We start from the raw sequence: 25,282 nt of genomic DNA on the forward strand, positions 1-25,282 counted from the left end.
ATAATCCTGCTTCGAGTTCCCTAAAAAGACCTAACAACTCTTGGGTAAACCAGTAGGACTGCCTGTTCTGATAGTTCAGCAAGATCAGGCTGTTCTGAGTGCGTCTTTTTATCTCCCAGGTACATTATCCAGTGTGTAACTTCCAGGTGAAGCTTAAATGGTATGTTTAGCCTGATAGTAAAGCTTCATTGCAAAATTCAATGTATGTTGGTTACCTTGCAGGAGCTGCAGAGAAATTATGCCAGGGAGTGTAGTGTGACAGAAAGTCTTCAACTGGCATCAAGAAAATACAATATAAACTACATGGTAGCCATCTTTTATTTAGTGAAGAGCTGGACTATTATTTCCTCTAGGCTTGACAATCTCAAGTATTAACAGTCTTCTTGACACAGGTTAGATGTCCTATAGTTACGTGCACGAGTACTAGAAATACCAAGCTAGCAAAATGAGTCATTACTTGCTGAATGCCCAGTATTCATGACTATTTTTTTTTCCTTTCTCTTTATGCTGCCCCAGGATTAATTAATACTATTTTCTAGACCTCTATGGCCAGGGAAACTATTTATCAGTTCATTTACTAATTGATTTTGCTATTCTGGATGTCATTTTTATTCCTTGGATTTTTTCTTTCTTTTCAATTTTTCTTCCAGCATCATTCCTCTTCCAGAGAGTTCGCATTGCCCAGTGTAACCTTGCTATCAAAGATAATGGACTTTCTGAAAGACTCTTTAAGTCTCTTCTTCTATGAATAATCCTAATTGCCTAAAGAGTCCATATGGCTTCAATGAGATTACTTGTTTAACTAATGGTTTCTCTCTCTTGCCTTACTGTCTCTATCAATCCCTCTAGTAATCCAAGGTTATAACTGGTTACAAATACTTTGTTAATTTTTGTAATTAAAAATGAAGAAAAACCCCACAGAATAGATGGTTCTTCTTTTTTCACCTTGTATGGCTATCACTCTTTGACAATTCAAAATTCTAATGAAAAGCTCTGGCAAAATTTTGAAAAATTTTCATCTTCTTGGCTCTTCTGACTAGTATTTTTAAACTTTTTGTTTTCCTTATTATGAATCTATTGGACTTAACTAATGTGTATGCATGACAGTAAGTCTGACAATATTAAGCTGCAAATATGATTGAGTAAACATGGTTATTCTGAGGAGGGTATTTCTGTCTTGAGAGTACCATCATGTATTTTGGTCCTTCACTGTCCTACAGTGCCTTTTAAGCAGTTGCCTTTTTCCAGTCTCAGGAGAACTTTTCCAGTGTGACGAGGCGATAATCTATAATAGGATTCCTGCCTACAGAATACTCACAGGGTTTAGAAGCTAATAACTTTAACTAAAGATATTAAGCTTTCTTGAAGGAAGCATGCCCAAAGAAAGTGTAATCTCAATTCTGATGTAGAACAATAGATCACCAACTTAAAGGCTAACTGATGAGTGCAGATGTTCAGGGATCATGGCTAATTACATCAAAAGCTGGCAACCACTGGATTCTAAGTACCATATGTTGTTTCTCAAAAATAAGTGATGCTGTTCCTATCCAAGAGGCTGCCACCACTGTCAAGAAGCCTGTAAAAGAGCTTGGGGTCTCAGTGGATCTGCACTGGAGCCAACAATGTAACTTTGAAGCTGCCACTTTACAGATACAGCCTAATGTCTGTGTGCCCAAGGCGTGGACAGCAGTTCTCTGGTCACAAGTGTGGCAGTGGCTGTCTGTTCCTCTCCAGAACAACCTGGCCTGCTAGTATCTGACAGGAAATTTGGTGGAGAAATAGGAAACAGTAAAATGTCGCAACATTGATTACAGGCGTTTTGCAAACACTTTAGTAGCCCACTGTTTGCTCCGCAAACCATATCACCAATCAAACCTTGGAAGAGTCTTATCTGTTTATTCCATTACGAGTCAGTGTTCAGGGGATAAGTCTTCCTCCTGCACCAGCAGCAAGCAGATAGGCCCCTCTGAGCTCTGTACTCCTAGCTGTGCCTGTCCTACAGGCAGGAGTTACCTCTTGGTCTAATTTGGTCATGACCAACTACATGGTCATGGCTGATATTTCAGCTCAGCCCAATTTTCTGTCGTCTCCAGGGGTGAGGTTTCTCCAGGCACAAGGGAGGCTTGTCTCAGCCAAGGAGCTGGGCAGGCTGGGCAGGTGGACACTCTGAGCTGGAGCACCGAGCTGGCAGGACAGTGTAGATATGTCTAGGTTAGCTGAGTTCCCTTTTAGTTCAGTGAATCTTGGAATGGACCTCTGGAGAGCTATGCAAACAGAGGCCTGTGAGTATTAGCTGTGAAGAAAATATTCCACAGTGATTTTACGTTAAATTTTTCGAGTAGCCCAGTTGCAATGATGTATATTGTTAGAGAATATTTGTGCAAGAAAAATTGCACATTGATATAAAACGGCAACTATTTTTATTGATGGTTGGATGTTCTGCTTATCCATATTCACCATTTTTTCTTCTTACATCAAAAGTTGATCATAAAAATTAAACATCTAGCAACTGTGGTGAAACAAAAACATAAGCAAATACAAGTGAGTGCAAGCGCTCTGAAATTTCGGTTCCTAAACACAAGACTTCACCTTCTGTTTCATAACAGTAAATGACAACTTGGCCAGCGATTTGAGGCATAAAACCATTATGAAATGAAGTGTTAAACATCCATTTTAAAAAATTCCATTCTGTGCAGCATTTATGGTATATTATTTTTCTGAATTTCAAACGTCAACTGTCTAATGAAGGAAACATTTCCTTTGAACTAGATCTAAATGGTGAATAAAAAAATAGGGAGTTGACCAAGACCAGACATTATAGGAGTAACTCTATTTCAGGGAGAAGGAACTCTGAAAGTGCAGCATAGAGTCACCACAACACAGTCATGAAGTTTCAATGAAATGACAAGGAATTAAAAAAGCCAACTCCTTTACCTGTTGTAAATTATGACAGTAATGTCTAGCTCGTAACACCTCACATAGCGATTGCTATCAAGAAAATCTTCATCTGGAGTGAGAGAAGCCTCATCAGGTGTGCTGAAGCACTTGCTAAACTTGCACCTTCCTGAAATTGCCTATAACCATGACACTTACTATCCTGCTGTTTACTCACATTTAAGATTAAGAAATTATTCATTGTTTAATACAGCATGTAATGCCTCTCCTAGAAAACACCTCCTCTGTGCAAACTTACCATGTATTTATTATGAATGAAACTCATTAATAAGTAGTGCAATCAATATTTGAGCTCTTGCAAATATCAAATGCTAGAGGTTGCCGTTTGGCTGCTATTCGTCTTGATGTCAGTATTTGGAGAACAGGTTGTACTTCAGCGGACATATCAATTCCCACTAGTCAGAATCAGAAGTTATGTCGCATGTTTTTCTACCTAGCTACTAAATCTTTCATCTGTCTCTTGCACACATGCTGCAGTCACTAGTTATGGCTGCAATACATACTGGTTTCACCTTTACAGGAGTTTTCCCAATCACTGTGTTTATGCTTGGGTCAGGAAGATCTTTCTCAAGTGACTCCCTATTCGATCACTTTCTACTCAAATCAGTTTCCTTATTCTTAACCAGATTCTTACTGCCATCCACACTTCATCATGTGTGAGGCACTTCACTCTAGCCCAACTCCTTAAAATTTAGAAAAAGCTGAAAATGTAAGTATGACTGATTGATTTTTTCAGCGTAAACATCTATGTATTCTTATGTTGGCTCTAAGTATTTTTCTATTATGAACTCAGTACAGGGAGCCTGCCTTGTACATTCAGTCTAACACAGACTTGATGAACAAGTAGGGCTGTAATGTGAAAGGTGAGCAAAATGAGTAAATGACTAAATCTGTAGGAACTGAGAAACTGGCTGCGTTATTAGCAAGGTGTGAGATTTAGTGTAATTAGAGAATGACTGCCTTTCAACCAGCTCAAGGCCTCTGTCAGTGTGGCTGGAGGTCTAACAGAGAAGCAGCTCTGGGGGGTCCTCAGACCGTACCTCATCTTTGTAGGTCACTGCACGGATTTTAGTTCTGGACACCTGCCCTACGCTGTAGGGTGAGCATCTTCTGTGGTAAGCAGTTCCCTACCTCTGCCATTGCCTTCTGCAAGAGCCCATTGTCAAATGGGCTCACCACGATGGTCAAGCACCTCCTCCAAAAACTTCTATTGTCTTCTTTTCTCTGGTGTAACCTTTCATGATGATATACTCACCTAAATAAATAAATAATCTGTACTCTTTGCGGAATATTTCACAGACTACAGATCTCTTTGCTATGGTCAGGACAAGAAATATAGAATTCTATGCAAAATTAATTCAACTGTTTTTCGGTGTTTCTTCCATTTCCCCTGACAGGTCTTTGGGCTTTGAGTGATGTCCTTTTGGCGCCCTAAAAGATTCCTTTTTGTCACTTTTTCTAAAGATTTATAAGATAAATTTTCTTTTCTTCAACATTAAATTACCCACATTCTGTACCTTTTTATTGTTTATCTTTAATTCTTTGCAAATACCTGTTGTACATCTCTTGCCTTCGTGGTTGGTTGGTTTTGGTTTTGGTTTTTCTTTTTTCTGAGAGAAAAAAACCCACTGCATCAAAACTTATTCTGCATGAAGCTGGGCTGGAGCCATCCTACTATTTTTCAGGGCTCATCTATTCAGATTATATTTATTTATTTATTTATTTATTTAATGAGCAATGTAATACCTGACCCATTCACAGACAAGCATCCAGGCATCAGGCTTCATAGCCACACTACAAGTAATATATAATACAGCAAAAATTAAGGATGTAGCAAAATCAAGAGTGTAAGCAAAGTTTATAATATCTAGCTGTACTTATTAGTTGTATGGAGACAGATACCCCAAGCCATCACAAGGATGTATATGCATGCTATTTAATTCTGTTGCACAAATATCTTAGAATGTTATTGTAACACTTTTGAAGTTGAAATTGTAGTCTTTTATTTTGAGGCTGTTAAACAGTAAAATACTTAAGTGTTCCTATAGGAAACACATACAACAGGTCCTGGCTTATTTTCTGCTATAGGTCTAGAAATCCCCACTCCATATTTTTTCACTTTTTTTTCTTTAATTGTGTAAGAAGCACATTTGCACAGTAGTCCTGTACAGCCTGTGTAAAGCACTGTCACTCTATCCAAACACACAAAGTGACACTGATTTACACCAGCTGAGGCACCAGCTGAAGGTGATCGTAAATTTTGTGGTGGTTTTTGACTTCAGGCTTCCTCCTTTTTCAAGGATATGCGTTATGAGCTCTCTCATGTAGACCATGGACAAATGTACTGTGTCGTTTCTTTTGGGAAGCTGTGTGGGTTTGTGCTACTTGTAACTCCTAAACGTGTTTTTAACTGTCCTTGATTGTTCTTCTACTAAGTCGGCAGTTAAGCATAGCTCTGAAAAGACACACTTTTCTTACCCTGACTCTAGTTTTCCATGCTTCTTTTTTTGAATATTGACATCATTAATATATGACATGTTAGTCAAATAAATACTACTTCAAACAGTGCGTAGCTGAACTTAATTTTTAAGGAAGAATATTCTCCTCTCTTAAGCGTCACTGAAAGTTTATATACAGCAAAAAAAAGAACAGTTATCTGCTGAACTGTATCAGCGTCCTCTGATATAGCCATCTTTAAAGCACTCCTTTGGGTAATAGTACTAATTAAATCCTGCAATGCTTATTCAGTCTTCTGTCCATAAAAACTCCCACTGATGGGATCTGAGAGTCTTTTGAAAAGCAGGGCTAACTTTATTTGTGTGTATAGATATGGATTCAAATGCCTAACATTACACAGTCTGTTGGAAAATGTTGGCCTCCATGCCAACAATCGAAGACTGACAATCGAATAGGGTCTTTCTCAGCCTTCCACTAGTATAAAGATGCCCAGTAAATACAGTGTATACTGCTAGGTAAAATTTATTTCTTTCTTTCAAGGAAAAAAAAAAGCAGCATTGAAATGGTAGAAAAGGAAGTCAATAGTGTCTGATTCCACAGTACAGAAGGAATTTGTGGGACATGAGTTCAAGGTAATATACAAGAATAAACTATCTTAACTACTGATACATAATGCTCTGTTGCAAAATGTTTGTAACTTCTCTAGAGAAAAACTCCACACAAAACCATTGGTACCAGAAGAAGTGATTTGTCGAAACATGATTTTGATGAAAAAAACACAGAAAAAAGTACTACACAGTAATGTGAGCTGGTCCTATCATAAATGGATAAGTCCTTAAAATTTTGTCACAGTTGGGTGAACAGCACATGACACAATGGTGATTCTTCTCTTAGCTGTGGTTTGATACCTAATGTCCTTTCTTCTCCAGTTCTGTGATTTGAGCAGCGGAAGTTTTTTCCTTACTCAGTTAGATCTTGCTAGGAAGGGTTTTGTGATCTGCCTGGATCTTAGCAGGATTTGGGGGTGAGTCCTGTATTCTCCACCACTGTTTAAATGCTGGGTCATTATGAATGTCATCCTCTTCAAAATGTCTTGACAATTCCACTTGACCTTGCCAGACCCTAGCACCTCTGTTGATGAAAGTCTAATAGAAAATCAGCAAGGCTGTGACTCCTAAGGCACAGATTTTCAAAGCTGTCTGTTTACGTTTTGATGATTTGGATTTCTAAGTCCTGGCCATTAGGCATCTAAATCCCTTTGGCCTTGCAAAACCAAGAGGACTGAAGAGAAGTGGGGGTGGTTTCTGTATAGCACTTGGAAGAATATCAGGTAGTTTATTTTTGCCTGTTCATCCAGCTGCTCTGCCATTTACCATCCTAATAAGTCTAAGTAGGCAACCTTCTGTTTCCCTAAGGAGTCTAGATTGCCTGTGGCTACGTGGATTGGTCTCTAATAGACAAAATATCCTATAAGCAGAGGAGGTGCTGCTGGCTCAGGGAGGGGAATTTGCCATCGCTGTCCATCTCCTCAGCTGTTTTTCAGGCCATTTCTATCCTTTCTGCAAAGGCTGTGGGTCGCACATGTCAGCCCCTCCCACTGCCCGCAGAGGTGACCGTCTCTGCTCCGTGGGTGTGTGGGCACCTTCCTGTCGTAGGATGCGAGAACTCTGCACCCTGACGTGGGATTGGGGCTGATGCGGCTCAGGCATCGCCTCGGAAAGCTGTTTGGCATGCAGCATGCCTGCTGCGCTTGGCAGCCCGGTGTTTCATGGCTAATCAGCATGTGCTGGAGCACAGACAGCACAGTTTAGAGTGGAACTGACCCCCAAACGTCCCTTTTTGGAAAAAAAGCAAGGGTCAGATTAAAGTAAATCTCACGACTGAGGTGGCTGGGATGGAAGTTCTCTTTATTCTTGTTCCTGGCTCCAGGTGGCCCCTAGCACAGCAAAGGCCAGCTGGGAGATTGCCCAAAAAGAAGAACAAAACTGGTCCTGGACCCCCCTGGCAAATAGTCCCCATGGCCACATCACCTTCTACCTTCTCTTGGGCTAGCCAGTGGGCTGGCGGGCCCATGGGATAGACCATTCTCACTCCTCGGTCTGCCACAGCTTCACCTCTGGGGACAGCAAATGTTTATCTGATGTCAGCTATATCAGCTTGACATTAATATCTCCAGCAATTAGTGCTTTTACAAGTCAGTCATGAACTGCAGTTTTAGATTGATTTTAACAACCAGAGCACACTGCCACTAGGAAATGAAAGCAACTTTTTCGACAGCAATATTTTAATGAATAGGAAAGAGAAACAGACGGTACCTGATGTACCTGCTGCTGAGTACTTTGTAACATGTTTTAAAGAAAACAAGAATTTTGTTGCGTTTTCTCTCTTTTTTCTTTTTCCCTTTTTTTTTTTTTTAATAGTAGAAGTTTTTTTTTCTGTCTGGACACAGCACAGAAGAGAAACTCACAGGCTTGTAATTGCCTCAGACAGGCAGTGAGCTTGCAAAGCAATTACAGACTTCTGTGAATTAGGGTATATAACCTCTCTGAACTACAATGTTGCTACATACAAAACCGAAGTATATCCTACAGCAATCTCTGCTGTGCTTTGGTCTAGCTTGAATGTGCCAAAGACCAACTCCATGTATGACTTTCTCACAAGCTTAGCAATAAGTAGACATATTTACAGACTTTCCAAACTAAAGCAGTGGTTGCTCTTCTTCACTCCTAAGGCACAAGAAAGCTCAGTGGTGCTGTTTTTTCCTGCAGGGGTGTACAAGGAGGCACTGTTTTAGCATGATGTGATGCTCTCCCAAGTACCCAGAAGGAGCTGGACCTGTATCTGGGGATGGTGGGAGACTGGTGAGAGCTAAGTAAGAGGACATGAACAATTCCTTTTCACAATTAAATTTTGAAGGAATTTTAGGAGAACAAAAACCAGTCTCAGTACTTCCAGGAAGATGCCAGGGTACGTGATTGACTGCAGGTCTGCTCGGATCTTAGTGATGGGTGAGTACTCAGATCTCATATCCTTGATTCCTCTCTACCCATGCATCTATCATGACATTGCTTTCATTCCCTGCTGTAGAAAGAGAGGTGCCCATGTCCTTTTTCAGAGTTTTGGGGTTTCTCAGTGGTAGGTGTAAGAGGGAGAAGCAGAGCCCGTGTTTCAGTAGTCTTCAGGGCCTCCTGGCCTCGAGACAGTGCAGAAAGGAAGTGGAAGAGTTAAAGAAGGCAGAGGATAGAGAGTGCTTCTTAATGTGCATCCTTTTTCCCAGGATCAGGCTGCAGTCCGTGGCTGGGGATGCTGGGGGTGTGTGAGAATCCCAGTGCCAGACCAGAGTGCTTCATCTAAGCCCTCATCCACTTGCCATGTTAAGGAAACCACAATCTTTTAAATGAGACATGACTTAGCCATTACTTTCTGGTTATGTTCCAAATGAGCAATCATATTTTACATAGGTTGCACACTCTTCAGGGAGAGTTTTTCATCTATACTTAGGATACTCACTATTAATAAAGCGAACCTTTGCCGAGGTAGATGATAGCTCATTAACATTCTTCCCAGGACCTTCTATGTTTAGATGTTGTGTTGATAATGCTGTCTTCTGGTACGAGTCCTCAGAAATAAAACTCTAATATAATCGGCAAATTAGCTGCAGAATAATAAGCTTCATTACAGCTAGCCAGCTACTCCAGCCTTCTGCTTTTATCAATGAATTAAAAGCTCTTCATCTGCAGTTATTACTGTAACATGACACGGCAGCAATGCTGAACAGTTGAGAAGGCGATTTTGCTGCGATAAGCATGGTCCCCCACAGACTCTGTGGTTCTGTGGCACGGATCCCCAGCCATGGGATTGTTCTCCATAATCAAAGATTTCATTTAAAAATAAAAGTGCATTACATCCAGTGTGCCTGTAAAGGCAGTTTTTAAAATAGTCCTCCAGTGCAGGGCAGCATCAGGATGTCAGTCTGAGTCTGCAGGCAGACAGGAAATTATCGAGCCTAATTCAGTGGCTGCAATCCTCCATGTGTTTTCTGCAGGGGACAATGAGAAAGTGCTCAGGTCCCTGCACAAAGAGTAACCGCAGTAGTTAATGTTTAGAAAAACCGGAATTACTCTTTGGACTTTTGGATTTCCCAGTGGCTCTTTGTGGAGCACTGGGTCTTCGCTGTTGGCAGTGACCTTTTCTCAGGTATTTCTATTTGTCCTAGGTAAAGACTGAAACTTTCTATGCTTCTCCTTTCTGAGATTTAGAGATCCTTTTGCTGACACTTTCTTTCTGTGATATATTTCCTGTGAGATTTGCCAGAATTCTCTCTGGCCTTCTAGGGCTGGTATGAATAACGTATAACTGAACAAATGTATGATGAAAAATAACTTGGAAATGATTTTGAAAAATAATTTAAAAGTGGTGTCATCTCAAAATTCCTACTGATTTCAGCAGAAGTTACCCTGGGCTTACATCTCCCAGGTACCTACTACAATCTTGCTTGTTTTGAAAAGCGTCTTGTAACTCCCTGGCTTTGGTAATGGTCAAAATTTGCCTTTTCAAGGTGGAAAGTCCTTTGAATGGTGGTCACCAGACAGAAGGACACAAGGGAGTGCTACCAGAATGGATATCTTGGGTGCTTGGTGCTCAGGCATGAGAAACTCTATCTGAAACAGGAAGTCTGCAAAAATTTCTATTACATTTCTTCTATAGAAAGTTCTCCTGCATCTCTTCTGCTCTGGGCTATGGTAGCAGCTGTATGGCATCGTGCTGGCTCTTCTTAAGTTTGGGAATTGCTGCAAGAAATGGGAGGAGAAAGTAACCCCAGAAGAAGACAAGAGAGATGTGTTATGTAAAGGCGCGAGTGCAGTCACCCTCTCCTCACTGAAACTTTTCTCAGGTGGAAAAAAAATAATAAATCACCAAGTAGTGTTAAGCATGTTAAGCAAGCAAGCATGCAAATCTTTTCCTGAGGTGAAATTTCTCATAAAAACCTCCTTCTCCCATGCTATCTCAAATAAATCTAGTAACAATATTTTTATTAGTCTTCACCCCTTCTTTCTTAAACTCTTCTGAAAGTGTTCCGGCATGGTACATTAGCTGAGGCACTGGAAGCAGTCTGTGTTAGCTAAATACAACTTAATACTCCCTGCTGGCACAAGGGAAGGGTTGACACGAACGTGCAAATGAATATCCAGCAGACCTTCTCTAGGCTGCATTACATTGCAGGAAAAGTTGTATGTACTCATATGTTACGAATGTAAAACTGTGAAAAAGCCATCCCTTCAACATCTAGAAAGTCCTTGTTCCTTTTTGGAAGTTTCAAGCCTTTAAGCTTCTTTCTGCAAGAATAAGCATATGCACTGAGTGCACCCTACAGAGTCAAGAACTTGGAAGATTTTTTCAAAGACCCTAAATCTTTTTTAAAATGAAAAACCTAAAAGCAATCTCAGCCTGAGTCTCAGTGGGTTTTGAATGCTTTAGACATGACTACACAGTGGAGTATCTGGAAAAGAATGGGAAAGAATAGCTGCTTTTATTTTATTTTGTTTTATTTTATTTTTTACTGAAAATTGTATTTCTGAAATAAATGCTTTTGCTGAATTCGATTTTGTGTGTGTGAGAAAAGCATTATTTTCCCATGGAAAAGTTCAGCTGGTGTGCAAGAACACTGAAAGAAATATTTTTTGAGTTTGCATGACTTTTTTGTGCATGTATTTTGAAATATCAGTTCAAAATGAAATACATTTTTCCAATTTCTTCCAGACGTGTCATGCCAAACCAATATTTTTTAAACAAAACAATCATTTTTCCACGTTTTTTTTCCATTAAAAATGTATGGGGGTTTTGTTGTGTTTTATTTTAATCAGCTTTAATAATGATTAATACCAGACATTACTCTATACTAGAGTTTTTATTGGCGCATGCCAGAGATAGCACATATATTATATGTTGGCTCCAAAAATAACCAGCCCAATCCAGGTAACATTAGTCTTTGCAGGTGCTGATGGAAGGTAGGACAGGAAACGTTCTGCTCCTCAGACAACTTGGCTGCTCCTTGCCAAGGAGCTGGTGCAGAGGGGGCCTGGCATCACCAACTAGCCAAACTTCTCAGCTGAATCGGTAACGCTGCTGATCTGCCAGCATTTGTGGGCTTCCAGGTTTTTGGTGGCCTTCCTGGTCACTGATACCCTGTACTGGATGAAGGCCAGCTATTTTCATCCGGGCCAGGATGATGGTTTTCCAAGGGTTGGTCCATCCAAGAGCTGGTTAATATCTATTGTATTCATCCTTCAAGGAGTTTTTATTCGGCTTCGTTAGGGCTGAGTGTTGGTTTGATTTCTGTTGCACATCCGTCTCTGTGTAAAGATGAGGCAGGACTATTTCTGCGCCAAGGAGAGGCCCATCATTGCAGGAGACAAGAGAACAAACATTTTCACAGTATAATCAATCTTATAGAGCAGATGGATACAGTAATTAGAGCAAAAACAATTTTGCCAAGAATATTAACATTTCAACAGTTTATCAGAAAAGGGGTGTCGACACCGGTCAATAATTTTCTGATTATTGCAAAAACATCTTAAGTTGTTGACTATTTTGTGCAAAATAGGACAGACTAATTTTGGCCTCCTGACCTTGTTTACAGCAATGGGAGGTAGTATTGCCACCAAAATAATTTTTAAAAAAACAAACAAACAAACATGTGTTTTTCAATGATTTGAAGGTATCGTAGGCCATAAAGATGTATGGGGTTTCCAATGAGCATATTTATTTATATTTTACTCAGTGTTATGATACTTGGGTGCTTGCTGCAAAAAATTAAACAACTGTTGCCAACAGTTAGCACAAGTCAAGCCTACCCATTCCTCCCCCTTTTCCCATGTGTGGATGCAGTAAACATCATGCCTATGAGCCCCAAAGAAAGAGTAATAAATAAAAAAAGAACTTAGAGGAATCCAAGTCCATCAAAGTTTAAAACACTCCCTTCACTGGGGAGGAAATAGCTTCTACTTGGTTTCTACAAGCTGCGTGAAAAACTGGCAGATCTTTGTGATACATGGGAGGAAACACTGGAATAAAATGAGTATAGATGAGGGGTGGGACATTTTACTGCTATTAGTATATATTTCAGTCATCTATTTGTATTTTATTTCGTTTTTTTCTCTCCTCTCTTTATTGTTTTTTCCATTTTTTCAGTATCGTAGCAATCCTTTCCACTCATACGTTTCCTCACCTGCTGCTAATGCTGTTCTCCCAGTGCAATTTCAGTGGTGGGACATTAACACGCTGTTATGCAGCCTCAGGGACTGGATCATTACACGGTGTGAAGGATCCTCTCATTGTGGGAGGAATCCCTCCATGGGGCAACAAGGTGCCTTGGTATAACTGCTGATTACATAACTGAGTGTGAATGTTTGAGAGAACAAATCCCCTGAAACAATTCCCTGCCCCTACAGGCAACTTATAGCTGACATTTAGGTATTGTGAAAGGACAAGGGGTGCAGATAGAAATTCACTTTGTGTCTTGCTTTCCCTTAATGAGTGACATGAGCTAGGCTCTGGCAGAGCCCAGGAAGGAGAAATCAGAGGAAGGAGGGGATTTCCTTGATGTCAACTCCAGCCTACTTGCCAGGCTCCAGTGCTGAGGAAATGGATAAGAGACCACATAGCCAGGCAGAAAACTGCAGGTACAGCTGTTCATCTTGCATGTTGCGTACAACTTCTTACTAGCAGTGCTAACACTTTGCAGCTCTAACTTCATAGCCCTAAACTATGATGGTATAGACGGTTTATATACTATAAATTGTGGTGGTATAGACATTGGTATAGATGGTGAATAGTGCTTGCAGCAAAACTAGAGAGTAGTATGGCCTTAAATCAATTATTTTTTTAGCCCTAGTCTCAGCATCAGGTGAATATAAGGCCAATTCCTACCATAAGCCAGAGCAACACAAAGATTGTTTCAAAGTTTTACTTGGTGGCCTGTGACCTCTATGGAGCCACAGCAGAACTGAGGGCCCAGGTGGCTGTGTCAACATTTTGGCCACACAATTTTTTTTGCCCGAATCTTATCCTTAGGAAGTGAGGTGAAGAAGCACAGTTCAGTGGCCATCAGTATGTATGTCTTGGAAAGGGTGAAGGTTAGTATCAAATTTCCTGATCCTCCTCAGTAGAATAACTATTTTTGACATGAGGCACATTTACGCGTTTGTTTTTCTTCCTGACATTATTCTAAAGGGTTTGGTGAAGGCATGGCCCAAGGCGCTGCAGTTCAGGAGGCAGATTTGAAAGAGTCTGCCATAGACCCTTGTTCAGCAGATAAATCAGAAACCAGGAGCTGTAGGATCTCGAGTCCCAGACTGCTCCAGGTATCTTTAGGTTGTAGGAATATCTATCCCAATGCCTTTTCAATAACATGATGAAGTGTGAAAACTGTCAGGGAGAAAGAGCTTTCCAGCCATGTCTTTTGCCTCTTTCTTACTCATTTGCTGGCTGAGTGGAAGGCAGAATTGCCGCAGGCTACTTTACATCATGACCACACTAGGTGGGAGCTGGCTGTGGTGTTTCACCTCCTTTCTTACAGCAGTGATTTAAGATTTTACACTATGATGTCTAGAAAAGAAAGTAGTTTTTCCCCTTGCTTGCCCTAGCAAAGTAGCCAGAGACCATCAGGAGAGTGGCTCAGCAGCTGCAATAGAAAAAGGGCAGCTGATACTCAAAGCTCTTGCAGCTGCTCCATGCTGGATCCAGTGGGTTAAAAGTCTGGACTTAAAAGTCCTTGTGAGAACAAATGCCCCATCTACTAGCTGTCTGGCAGTGGTTGTGATCAATAGCTGATGTATTGATTAAACAGGAGACACAATGGGTAAGCAGATAGACTTCTATTTGCAAAAATAACAGCAGGCAAAACTGCAGCTAAATCACTGAAAATCTGCCCCTTTGAATTTTTAAGGTCAGGAGTATGGATCAAAGATCAAGTAGTACAGGAAGTGGCAGGGGAGTAAATGCCCGGAAGGGCCTGGAACAGCCTGAGTTTGGCTTTCAAAGTTTGTGCAAAGCATCTCCCAAAAGGAGGTGGAAAGGAGGGGGGCAATCTGAAGCCAAGCCCTAGGGCAGACGGTGGCAGATGCTGCACGCTGGAGCAGTGCTCCATGGGACACGATGCCAGCCCGAGGGTCTGCCTGCACAGGAATGATACATTGGATTAGGCTATTCACCCTGGCTTCAGGAATGAGCTGTATCAAATGTGAAATGCAATCACATTGCTTTGATCTGCTTTCCCACGGTGCTTTTTTTGTCCAACAGTGTGCTTGCAAGCTCATGTGCTACACAGTGCCCTGAGGAGTTTCCTCTGGCTGCGGTGACCGTCCCTCCGCTCGTGGCTCCCCAAAGTGTACTGTAGAAAGTCCAGTGACAACTAGAGGAGACTTGGAATCAAACCAGTACATTCCCGTGATTCTTCTCGCAGCCACCCCGTCATGCACCCTAAAAAGCTTGAGTTCAACATCTCATGAGGGTATGATGCAAATACCTACATCTATTTTTTTCCAATCATGCTTGAATCCCTTACTTATCTTCCCTCAGTGTGAACATTTCCAGTGGGCTTTTGAAGAAAAGAAAAGAACAGGTCAGCTAAACCTGAATGAAAGGGGATGTGCACAGGGGAGGCTGAAAGAAAGGTGGTACCACATGATAAAAAATGGCCCAGTTTTATAAGCAAAGAGGGTCAAAGGAGACTTACCTTACTCTTGCTGCAGTTAAAGCATAGTTGTGTATAATGACTGTGCGGGTACCATGGCAATGACCAAAATCACTTGGGTATAAATTGTTATGTTAGCATGTGCGGAAGGGAATGTTTTGTAAATATGAGGTCATCTACTCCTCATTGAAATGATTTGCATTAATTTTTTTTTGTCTGGTTATGAACAAGACAGGGAAAAAAGTACACAAGATAACAGTAATAATGAAGATGTTAAACTATATACAGATACTATAGAGGACTTGTCATTCAGGAGGTGTGGGTCCTCTATTAACATATTCTTTTGTATATTTGAGTATATTTGTATAGTATCTGTATATAATTTAACACGGCTTCACTAGGGGCAAGTATTGCCTGACTAATTTAGTGGCCTTCTACAACAAAGCTACAGCACTGGTTGACATGGGAAAAGTAACCAATGTCATTTTCTTGGACTTGTGCAAGGCATTTGATGCTGTCCCACGTGACATCCGTGTCTCTAAAATGGAGAGACACGGATTTGACAGATGGACCGCTCGGTGGATAAAGAGCTGGCTGGATGGTCGCACTCAAAGAGTTGTGGTCAATGGTGCAATGTCTACATGGAGACCAGTGACAAGTGGAGTTCCTCAGGGGTCTGTTCTGGGTCCAGTGCTGTTCAACATCTTTGTCAGTGACATGGATGATGGCACTGACTGCACCCTCAGTAAGTTTGCCGACGACACCAAGCTGTGTGGTGCGTGGACTCATTTGAGGGAAGAGATGCCATCCAGAAGGACCTTGATAGGCTTGAGAAATGGGACAGTGCAAACTACATGAGCTTCAACAAGTCAAAATGCAAGGTCCTGCACCTGGGCCAGGCTAATCCCAGGCACAAATACAAACTGGGCACAGAGTGAGTTGAGAGTAGCCCTGAAGAGAAGGTTTTAGGAGTGTTGATAGACGAGAAGCTCAACGTGAGCTGGCAGTGCGCTCATGCAGCCCAGAAGGTCAAAAACATCCTGGGATGTATCAAGAGAAGCGTGGCCAGCAGGTCAAGAGAGGTGATTCTCCCACTTTACTCAGCTCTTGCAAGACCCCACCTCGAATACTGCGTCCAGTTCTGGTGTCCCCACCATAAGAGGGACGTGGATCTGTTGGAGTGTGTTCAGAGGAGGGCCACAAGGATGATCCAGGGGCTGGAGCACCTCTGCTACGAGGACAGGCTGTGGGAGCTGAGACTGTTCAGTCTGGAAAAGAGAAGACTTCGGGGGAACCTAATAGCTGCCTTCCAATACCTGAAGGGAACCTACAGGAAGGCTGGGGAAGGACTTTTTACAAGAGTGTCCAGGGACAGGACAAGGGGAAATGGGTTTAAGTTGAAGGAGAATAGATTTAGACTGAATCTGAGGAAGAAGTTCTTCAGTACGAGGGTGGCAAGACTTTGGAATAAATTGCCCAGAGACGTTGTGGCTGCCCCCTCCCTGGAGGTGTTCAAGGCCAAGTTGGACGGAGCCTTGAGTAGCCTGATCTAGTTGAGAGGCGTCCCTGCCCATGACAGGGAGGTTGGACTAGATGATCTCTAAGGTCCCTTCCAGCCTAGGCCATTCTATCATTCTATCATCTTCATTATTATTAGTAGTATTATTTTTCTTTTCCATTAAACTTGTTCAAGTTTTTTTCAACCTCAAAGTCTCTCTCCCTGGTTCCCCTGATATCCTTCTGTGGGATATCCTTCAAGTGGAGTCACAGAGAGCGTCTGTCAAAGTTTAATGGCCAGTCCAGCCTTCACCTCCAACAACCACAAAGTCCTCCTCAGTTTTTCTTGGTGGCTAACTCAGATCTCCTTCAATTTAAACTAGTCTTGTAATTCTCCAGTCATCTCCAGACATGACTTCCCTCAGTAAGTTTCTGTCTAGATATTTCTTCTCACTTTTTCTCCTTTTTTGTCTCCTTCAGTCTCTCATCTGAAAATATTAAATCCTTATTAGGCTGAGGGTATAGCATTTTGCCTACTAAGGCAAGGCAAGCCAACAGCAACACCTATACTTATTTCCCAGTTTAAGCTGTCCTGCCGATAATGATAAAGAATCACTTTTCCTACCCTTTTGAAGGACATCCTTGTTTCCCTTTGCCTGCTGTGTTCTAAGGTAAGCTGCATTCTAAATTGCTTTCACTGGGTAAAACCATTGACTCTGGATGAAAGGCCATGTTTAGGTTGATGATGGGAGAGTAAAGAAGAGCTTAAGCCATTTTGGGGCATGCTACATGCAGGGAAGCACCCTCAAGATGGGTCAAGAAGGGACACACAGCTACAGGGAGCACTGATAGTTAGCAGGACAGTGTCCTGCTTTAATGTGGCTATGGAAGAGCAACATCTGTAAGGTTGTTTCTGCAAAGACTATGTATTTTGTAATGAAAATAATAAACCAGAGTGCTCTCTAAAATCTATCTGGGAGAAAGTCTCCTGCAAATTTAGTAGGACTCTATATAAGCTTTTCTTTCCGATTCATTGCAACTGATGTTTTAAGATGGCCATAGCAGTATGATATCTCTCTCCAAAGTCCCTAGGGGCAACTTACTTCTTCCAAAACTTCAGAATTTTGTGTGCTTGTATAACTCTGTGCCCACAGAGGTCATGTTTTTTCTACTCTCCTGCACCGTGATAAACATGTGGGTCATTCAGCACATTCAATATTCTTTTTTTAATTCCCATGGCACATCTGGGCCAAGGAGCAGCAGGGCTGTAGGAGACAACTCAGAGAAGAAGACTCGAAGGCGCAAACATATTGCTTGTGGTTGGATGTGATCCTGGAGGAAAATGAGAGGGTTTACAGCCTGGACGTTGCTTTAGCACATTATGTGAGTAAGCAAGAAATCTGGAAAGAGAGTCCTAACTGCATCTGCCCATGGTAGCTGTCAGCTCACGGCTAATGAGAAGAATCCTGCATGTCCCACACACAGGGGCAGTACCAGAGGGACAAAATGTTTAGGGATGTCTTTTGTCACAGACAGATGAGGAGGCTTTTGAGTTACCCTCGGTATTGCTTGCCAAGGCAAATCCCATGATTGGAGACCATTGTACATTTTGTATCAGGAATATTTTCATGGAGTCTTGGCAGTACCTTGAATTATGTTTGGGTATTGCTGTAGCATGGCTTGCAAAAAGAACCCATGCCTTCATGCAAGGGTAGCAGTTGTGGCTTTACTGGTGTTCCCATCTCTCTCTGGCACCTTTCTCATTCCTTTCCCTATACCCCTCTGGGATGCATGTCCCCTTGCCCCCTCTACTCCATCAGCTCAGAAGCTACTTGCCTGCTGCTGGATTTGCTCCAGTTCTCACCTTCTCTGCAGTGCAGGTGGCCTATTCCAGCAGCTCTGCAGGGCTTATAGCATGAATGATGCCACCCATCCTTTTCCATTACCAGATACATACAGTCCTTGCTGCCTCATATTAAACTGTTACACATATACCTGAATGCTAGCATGAAAAGGAGTACTGGCATGGAGAGGTGACATTTGGGCAAGACGACCCAGAGCAGGAAGGGTGCCGGGGCCAGGCCAATGTAGAACAATGCAGTGTGGGATAGTGGGAGGGCTGCCAGGAGCAGAACAGGGGGAAGGCTCCCATATGAACCTGAAAGCAAACAAACTCGCTGCCAAGTAGTGCTACTCCTGCTCCAAGGAGGATCACTTATTGCAGTTTGAATTATTAGCTCATTTGTTGTAGTAAAAGACTGTGTGGACACAAGGTACTGTGAGGAGACCAAACTAAAATTACATCTGTGTTGCAAAAAAAGTCCTGGGAGTGTATTTATATCCCTGCTCTGCTGTGGGACTGTTACACAAAGCACAATATAAATCACTATGTAAAAATCAAAATACCTTTGGTCTCTGCAATGTACCTGACATCAAAGCACAGGTTCAATAAGTTAAGCAGAATTTCTAATCCTTGCTTCTCAAGTAGATCTACTGTAGTATATAATTTACAGTGCTCTTGAATCATAGAATCATAGAATCGTAGAATTGTAGAATGTTAGGGGTTGGAAGGGACCTCTAGAAATCATTTAGTCCAACTCCCCTGCCACAGCAGGATCACCTAGGGCAGACCACATAGGAGTGCATCCAGACTGGTTTTGAAAGTCTCCAGAGAAGGAAACTCCACAACCTCTCTGGGCAGCCTGTGCCAGTGCTCCACTACCCTCACAGTAAAGAAGTTTCTCCTCACGTTGAGGTGGAACTTTCTGGGTTCTAGTATATACCCATTATCCCTTGTCCTATTACTGGGTACCACCAAAAAGAGAATGGCACCTTCTTCTTGACACCCACTCCTCAGATATTTATATACATTAGTAAGATTCCCTTTCATTCTTCTTTTTTCAAGAATAAACAACCCCAGTTCTCTCAGTCCATCTTCATAGGAGAGATGTTCAAGACCCTTAATCACTCGTAGCTCTCTGTTGGACTCTCTCCAGTAGGTCCCTGTCTCTCTTGAATTGGGGAGCCCATAACTGGACACAGTATTCCAGGGGTGGTCTCACCAGGGCAGAGTAGGGGGGGAGGAGAACCTCTCTGGACCTGCTGGACACACTTTTCTTAATGCACCCCAGGATCCCATTGGGCCTCTTGGCCACAAGGGCACATTGCTGTCCCATGGACAACTTGCTGTCCACTAGGACTCCAAGATCTTTCTCCATGGGGCTGCTTTCCCCCTAATCTGTACTGGTGCCTGGTGTTATTCCTCCCCAGATGCAGGACTCTACACTTGTCCTTATTGAACTTCATAAAGATCCCCTTCCCCCAGCTCTCCAGCCTGTCTAGATCCTGTTGGACGGCAGCACAGCCTTCCTGTGCATCAGCCACCGCTCCCGGGTTTTTATCATTTCTAAGGTCTCTTCCAACCTAGGCCATTCTATGATTCTATGATTCTATGATCAGCGCACTTGCTAAGGGTACACTCTATCACCTCATCCAGGTCATTGATGAAGATATTGAACAAAACTGAGTCCAGTTCTCATCCCTGGGAAACAGCACTGGTCACAGGCCTCCAACTTGACTCTGTGCCACTGATCACAACCCTCTGAACTCTATTGCTGAGCCAGTTAACAATCCGCCTTACAGTCCAGTCATCTATCCCACACTTCTTGAGTTTTCCTACAAGGATGTTATGGGAGACAGTATCAAAAGCCTTACTGAAGTCAAAGTATATGACATCCACTGCTTTCTCTTCATCAATGCATTTTGTCACATTTTCATAGTAGGATATCAGATTAGTCAAGCAGGATTTTCCCCTATTAAATTCATGTTGGCTACTCCTGATAACCTTCTTTTCTTACATTTGGTGAGACATGGCCTGCAGAATGAGCTGCTCCATCACCTTATGGGTGATGGAGCAGCTCACTCGTGGAGCAACATTACCATATGGGGCATTTTCTTTGACAAATGAACTTAGCTGGTGCTTTCCCAGCACACAACCAAAGTGCTTACTCAGGTAATCACTGACATAGAATCATTGTTTTAGGAAAACATTCCCTTCTCTATTTTGCTGCACCTTCCCAACTTAACTTAAAGAAAAAAATAAGTTGAATAATTTACTGTAACCTGGACATTTTTTTCTGGATCATCTGAGCAATTTAAAGTAGTTATATGAAACACAAATCTAAACCCCTGCATTATAGGGTAGGGAGTCTTTATAACGGTAAGCAACTTCTGTATGTGTGACCGGGGCTTGAGGCGCCCCAAGCCATGGACTTCCTGGAATCTAGGGCCTCTTTGGTTTTCTTTCAGGCTTGAAAAACACACTGAGGACTCTAGTGCATACACATAAATTTTGTCAGTTAAATATAGATTAATGGGAATCAGTGGGGAGTAAAAATACTCCACTTTTTATGGTAAACACCATAAAACATGGTAAATACTTCAGTTTTATAGCAAAAACTAAATCCTGCCATCCCACCCAGCACTCAGTTCCCTCTTTCTTTAGGCATTTGGCTTGCTTTGCAGCTTAAATTTTATTATTACTAAGCAATACTCTTTCCTCATACTTCCCTAAGCATACACAAAACACTAATTTCATACACTCTCAGTCAAGTCCTACTCAGTGAGTTTTACTAACAAATTCCCAACTAACAGCATTTTGATGTTTCAGGTTGTGTTCTTTGTTACAAAATTTCAGTTTGATTTCTTAATCTTTGCAGAAAACAAAAGGTGGTTTTGGTGGTTTGTTTCTGGTTTTTTTTTCTGTTTTTTTTTTTGTAGGATTACACCAGGTGGTGAGAAAAAGGAACAGAAAAGGATATAAGGCAATTTTCTAGGTAGTCGAACCAGCCCGTGAGTCAAGGTGGCACATGCTTGTAGTAGCTTAACTCCTAACAGTATAAATTGCTCACATCCACACAAAGTTGGACCTTAATACCTGTATCACCTTTGAAAACACCATGAAGGATTTAACAAAAACGCTTTTGGTCACTTAGGCCAAGTTAAAAGACTGTACTTGCAGCTCACCCACTGGGACACAAAAATGCACTGATTCAAACTTCTGTGCAGGTAATATGTGACTTCAGAGGATGAAATGCTTCAAAGATAAACCTCAGCTATGCTAGGAGAAAAGAGAAATGAAGATAACGGAAAAGAACGAGCTATAATAACCAACTGCAAGCACACATGCCCTCTTCTTCAGCACCCATGAAACTTAAAAAGACTTAAAAAAAGAGGAGATTGCTTTCAAAATAGCAAAGACAAACTGATAAACATTTCTTTTTGTCCTTTTATGGGGTGTTGGACTTGTTGCTCTGTTTCTGGTATCAGGAGTGCGGCGTGTATTAACTTTTAGCATGAAGAGAGTTATGTCCCAGGAAAGTCTCTCCTTCCTTTTCCCTTCTACTGTGTAGGCACACATATTAGTCTATCAGTGGTTTGGGTTTGTTTTCCTTAAGCAGCCCTACTGTACTGGTCACTTGGCACTTGAGCCAGCCCAAGGGTGCCAGTGGCGTTGTGACAGCAGCGTGTGTTGCCTGGGCTGCGCTTCATCCTATCCCACGGCTGCGAACAAGGATCTGTCCTAGCTGTGAGCAGCTGTGTGGCTGTACAAAACAATGATCCCACTTAAAATAAGTGAAGAAATCTTAGGTTTTGCCCTTTTGCGACCAGCACAGCTTTCAGCTATAAATAGCTTTGTAGCTGCTACAAGTCCCTGAAGTGAGGGCATAGTTTGACTGTCTTCCCTCGGAACACAATGCCAAATTACACATCCACGGCCTTCCTAAGGCTTGTTTCCCTCTCAGAGTGATACTAAAGCTTTTTTCTTTTAGCTGGACTGGATCTCAAGCCCAAATCACGGTGCAACCCCAACATCATCCTGGGAGCAGTCAAGAGGCACCATGGTCAAGAGCTGCTTGAGGAATGCCAAGGGTGCCGCAGCAGTTCTAAAGATGTGCAAGGAAAACCTGCTTTGCTGCCTGATACGTACCTACTTAAAGAATTTAATGGAGGTAGAAGGAGAAATCTGCTGCAACCTAGAATGAGTTTCAAAGGCACAGATGACTCCTGAATTTCGCAAACTTTTAGTCATGTCAGAAGAGCTGCATTGACTTCAAATCCTGAGTTGCACTGGGTGTAACTTGCTTCCCTCCTTGCAAAAAAGGATAGTGCTGTGTACTTCATAACTTTCAGCCACCAGCATCTCTCTAGGCAAGACATGAGCCTTGCATAAATTCAGAGCTCACCAATTGTTATGGCTTTATCAACAACCTTATTAGCAATCATTAAAAATAATCTTGCTTAGAAGGGGACTGCTACATGCAAAGCCCATCTTTCCTATTTACTTTGTGACTATTAATGTTTTTTTTTAATGTTTATACATTAGTGCAAGGAATAGTGTTAGCATAATTCTCGTGTAAAAGAAAACCAGCTGTATCCATTATAAGTGCATTACTGCCAGGAACTGTAAATATGTTTATGCCTGATAGCCTTTTGACTCAATAATATCCTGCTATCTCTGTTGGGCAGGCAAGTTTTTAAACCAAGAAAAGACAGGTTATGATTTTCATAACCAAACTGTGTTTCTTTTTGAAGTATGTTATCTAAATTCAAATTTGAAGAAGGTCATTAAAAAAATCTGCCTGTGATTTTAAAGGAGAACAATTGAAATGTCATCTTCAAAGTGGTGGCAAGAAGGTACAATGTGCACTCAGAACAAGTTCCTCCTCCCAGATATACACATACGCAGACAAACCCTGCCATATCATACCATACAAACAATTTTAATTGTGTAGTTACAGTCAATAACCACTCCTAGTCAGAACATTTCTGCATAAAGAAAATTGTGATACACTTATAAAAACAGCCAGCTGTAACAAAATAACTGGTGTTTTCATAGCAATAAACTCATAAAAAAGAAATACACCTTTATACAGAAAATTTATACAGCTGTAGCTTTAAAATTGATTGTAAACCAAAGGAAGACACATTGCAAACATCAATTATTTTCACATTAATTGCATAAGTTTCTAAGGTGATCTATTAGTTTTATTTACCTAAGCTTATTTGCATGATAGTAAAAATTGCATACAACAATAAGAGTGAAGCTTATAGTATGAATTGCTTGGATAACATAGAGCACTTTTTATAGGCAACTGTGTAAAGCACATTTTCTCTATTTAAAACTTTTAAGACACTTTGTTTTACTGCCCATCAAAATACATTTATAAATAGAAAAAAAAAATCAGTATGATAACAAGAGAAGCAATATTACATTTAACGGAAACTTCCAAAAAAATTAATTACAACATGATGCTGCAGGATCTACAAATAAATAATGAGGACTAAATTGTGTTTCACATTTTCTTTTTCATTTGCTTTAAAACCATGTAACAATGAGAATGGAAAAAAAAAATACAGTGACCTTTATTTCCAAAAGAAAACAAATCTGAATTACGGCAGTGCCATATAATACAAGGCATTTGTTGGCATATGTTATCTTTAAACTGCATTCCACAGTCTATAGTTCTTTTGTAACATACAATAGAACAAGAGTAACAAACTCTTTTTATTTTATTTTTTTAAATAAATGTGAGTTTCCAAAGATCAAGTGTGGAGTGCTACAGTAATAATTAAAAAAACAAGAACGAAACAGAAACGAAAAACAGTAAATCACAAAAGTTGTAATGCTTGTCTGAAGGCTCCAGAATCAAAATCACTGGTATCATGCTTATTGGGTACACTCACAGTGTATCCAGTGAACACAAATTAATATCAAACAATCCTCAACGCTTCATCTGTTGCTGCGAAGCAGTTTGTAAAACAGAGTAAAACATCTAGTGCAGTCTGCATTATCCTTTTTTCAACTTTTGTGCAAGTTTTGGAAGATTCATTGGCCAAACAATGAATAATAAAGGTTTTTGACAGAACACAAGATGGAATTTTCATTTCATTAGTAAATACCAGTGGCACTGTTGAAAGAAAATAATACTTTTAGATCAGTCTTTCAATTCAGCATTAATCTCTGTGTTCCCTTCTACCGATAACTCTTCTTCTAGTTTAACTGAAAAAAGAGTGTTTGCATTTTTGTCTTGGATGCTGTCTTCTAAATCCTTGAGCAACTCTTCTTCCTTGTACTCTGCAACATCCACCTCCAAACCTGAATTGTCCTTCAGCTTCCCATGGTGCTTGAGATAGTATCGCTGGTTCTGAAAGAACTTGATAATGGTGTACTTGGGCAGGTCAAGCTGAGCGGAGAGAGTCTGGATTGCTTCTTCGTCTGGATACAGGCCTACGTCTTGTATGAAACTCTGTAGGATCCCTAGGGCTTCAACAGAAATCTTTGTTCGCGGTCGAGGTTTCTGACGATTTTCATCCTCAGATTCAGCTGGTGATGCTACTGTCGGTTGCCTTGGGGGTAGTCTGGGACCTGGTTGTTGTTGCTGTTGCTGCTGTTGTTGTTGCTGTTGCTGCTGCTGCTGCTGCAAGACAAAGCACAGCATTTTTTTTTTTTGTACATATATTCGTGCTCATATTTTGTGTCACCAAGAAAATCCGAGCCGGAGGGAGGGGAAATTGCAAGGCTATAAACAAAGGCTTAGTAAGTTAAAAGAGCAAAAAGGGGGAAAAAAAAAAAAAACAGAAAAAAGAAGACATTTAAAAATTGCCCCATACTGCTGA

General features: G+C 41.3%; 1 protein-coding gene across 1 annotated transcript in view; it reads right to left on the reverse strand.

The window, feature by feature from the left end:
• Positions 1–23,495: 23,495 nt before the first annotated feature.
• Positions 23,496–25,282, reverse strand: part of SATB1 (SATB homeobox 1) — a 73,765-nt gene continuing 71,978 nt past the window's right edge. Inside the window, 1 exon segment of the mRNA XM_009877237.1 lies at positions 23,496–25,083. Within this exon segment, the coding sequence (XP_009875539.1) occupies positions 24,601–25,083 (483 nt within the window). The 3' untranslated portion in view covers positions 23,496–24,600.

Source organism: Apaloderma vittatum, unplaced genomic scaffold (assembly GCF_000703405.1).
Source record: "Apaloderma vittatum isolate BGI_N311 unplaced genomic scaffold, ASM70340v1 scaffold13649, whole genome shotgun sequence".
Lineage (NCBI taxonomy): Eukaryota > Metazoa > Chordata > Aves > Trogoniformes > Trogonidae > Apaloderma > Apaloderma vittatum.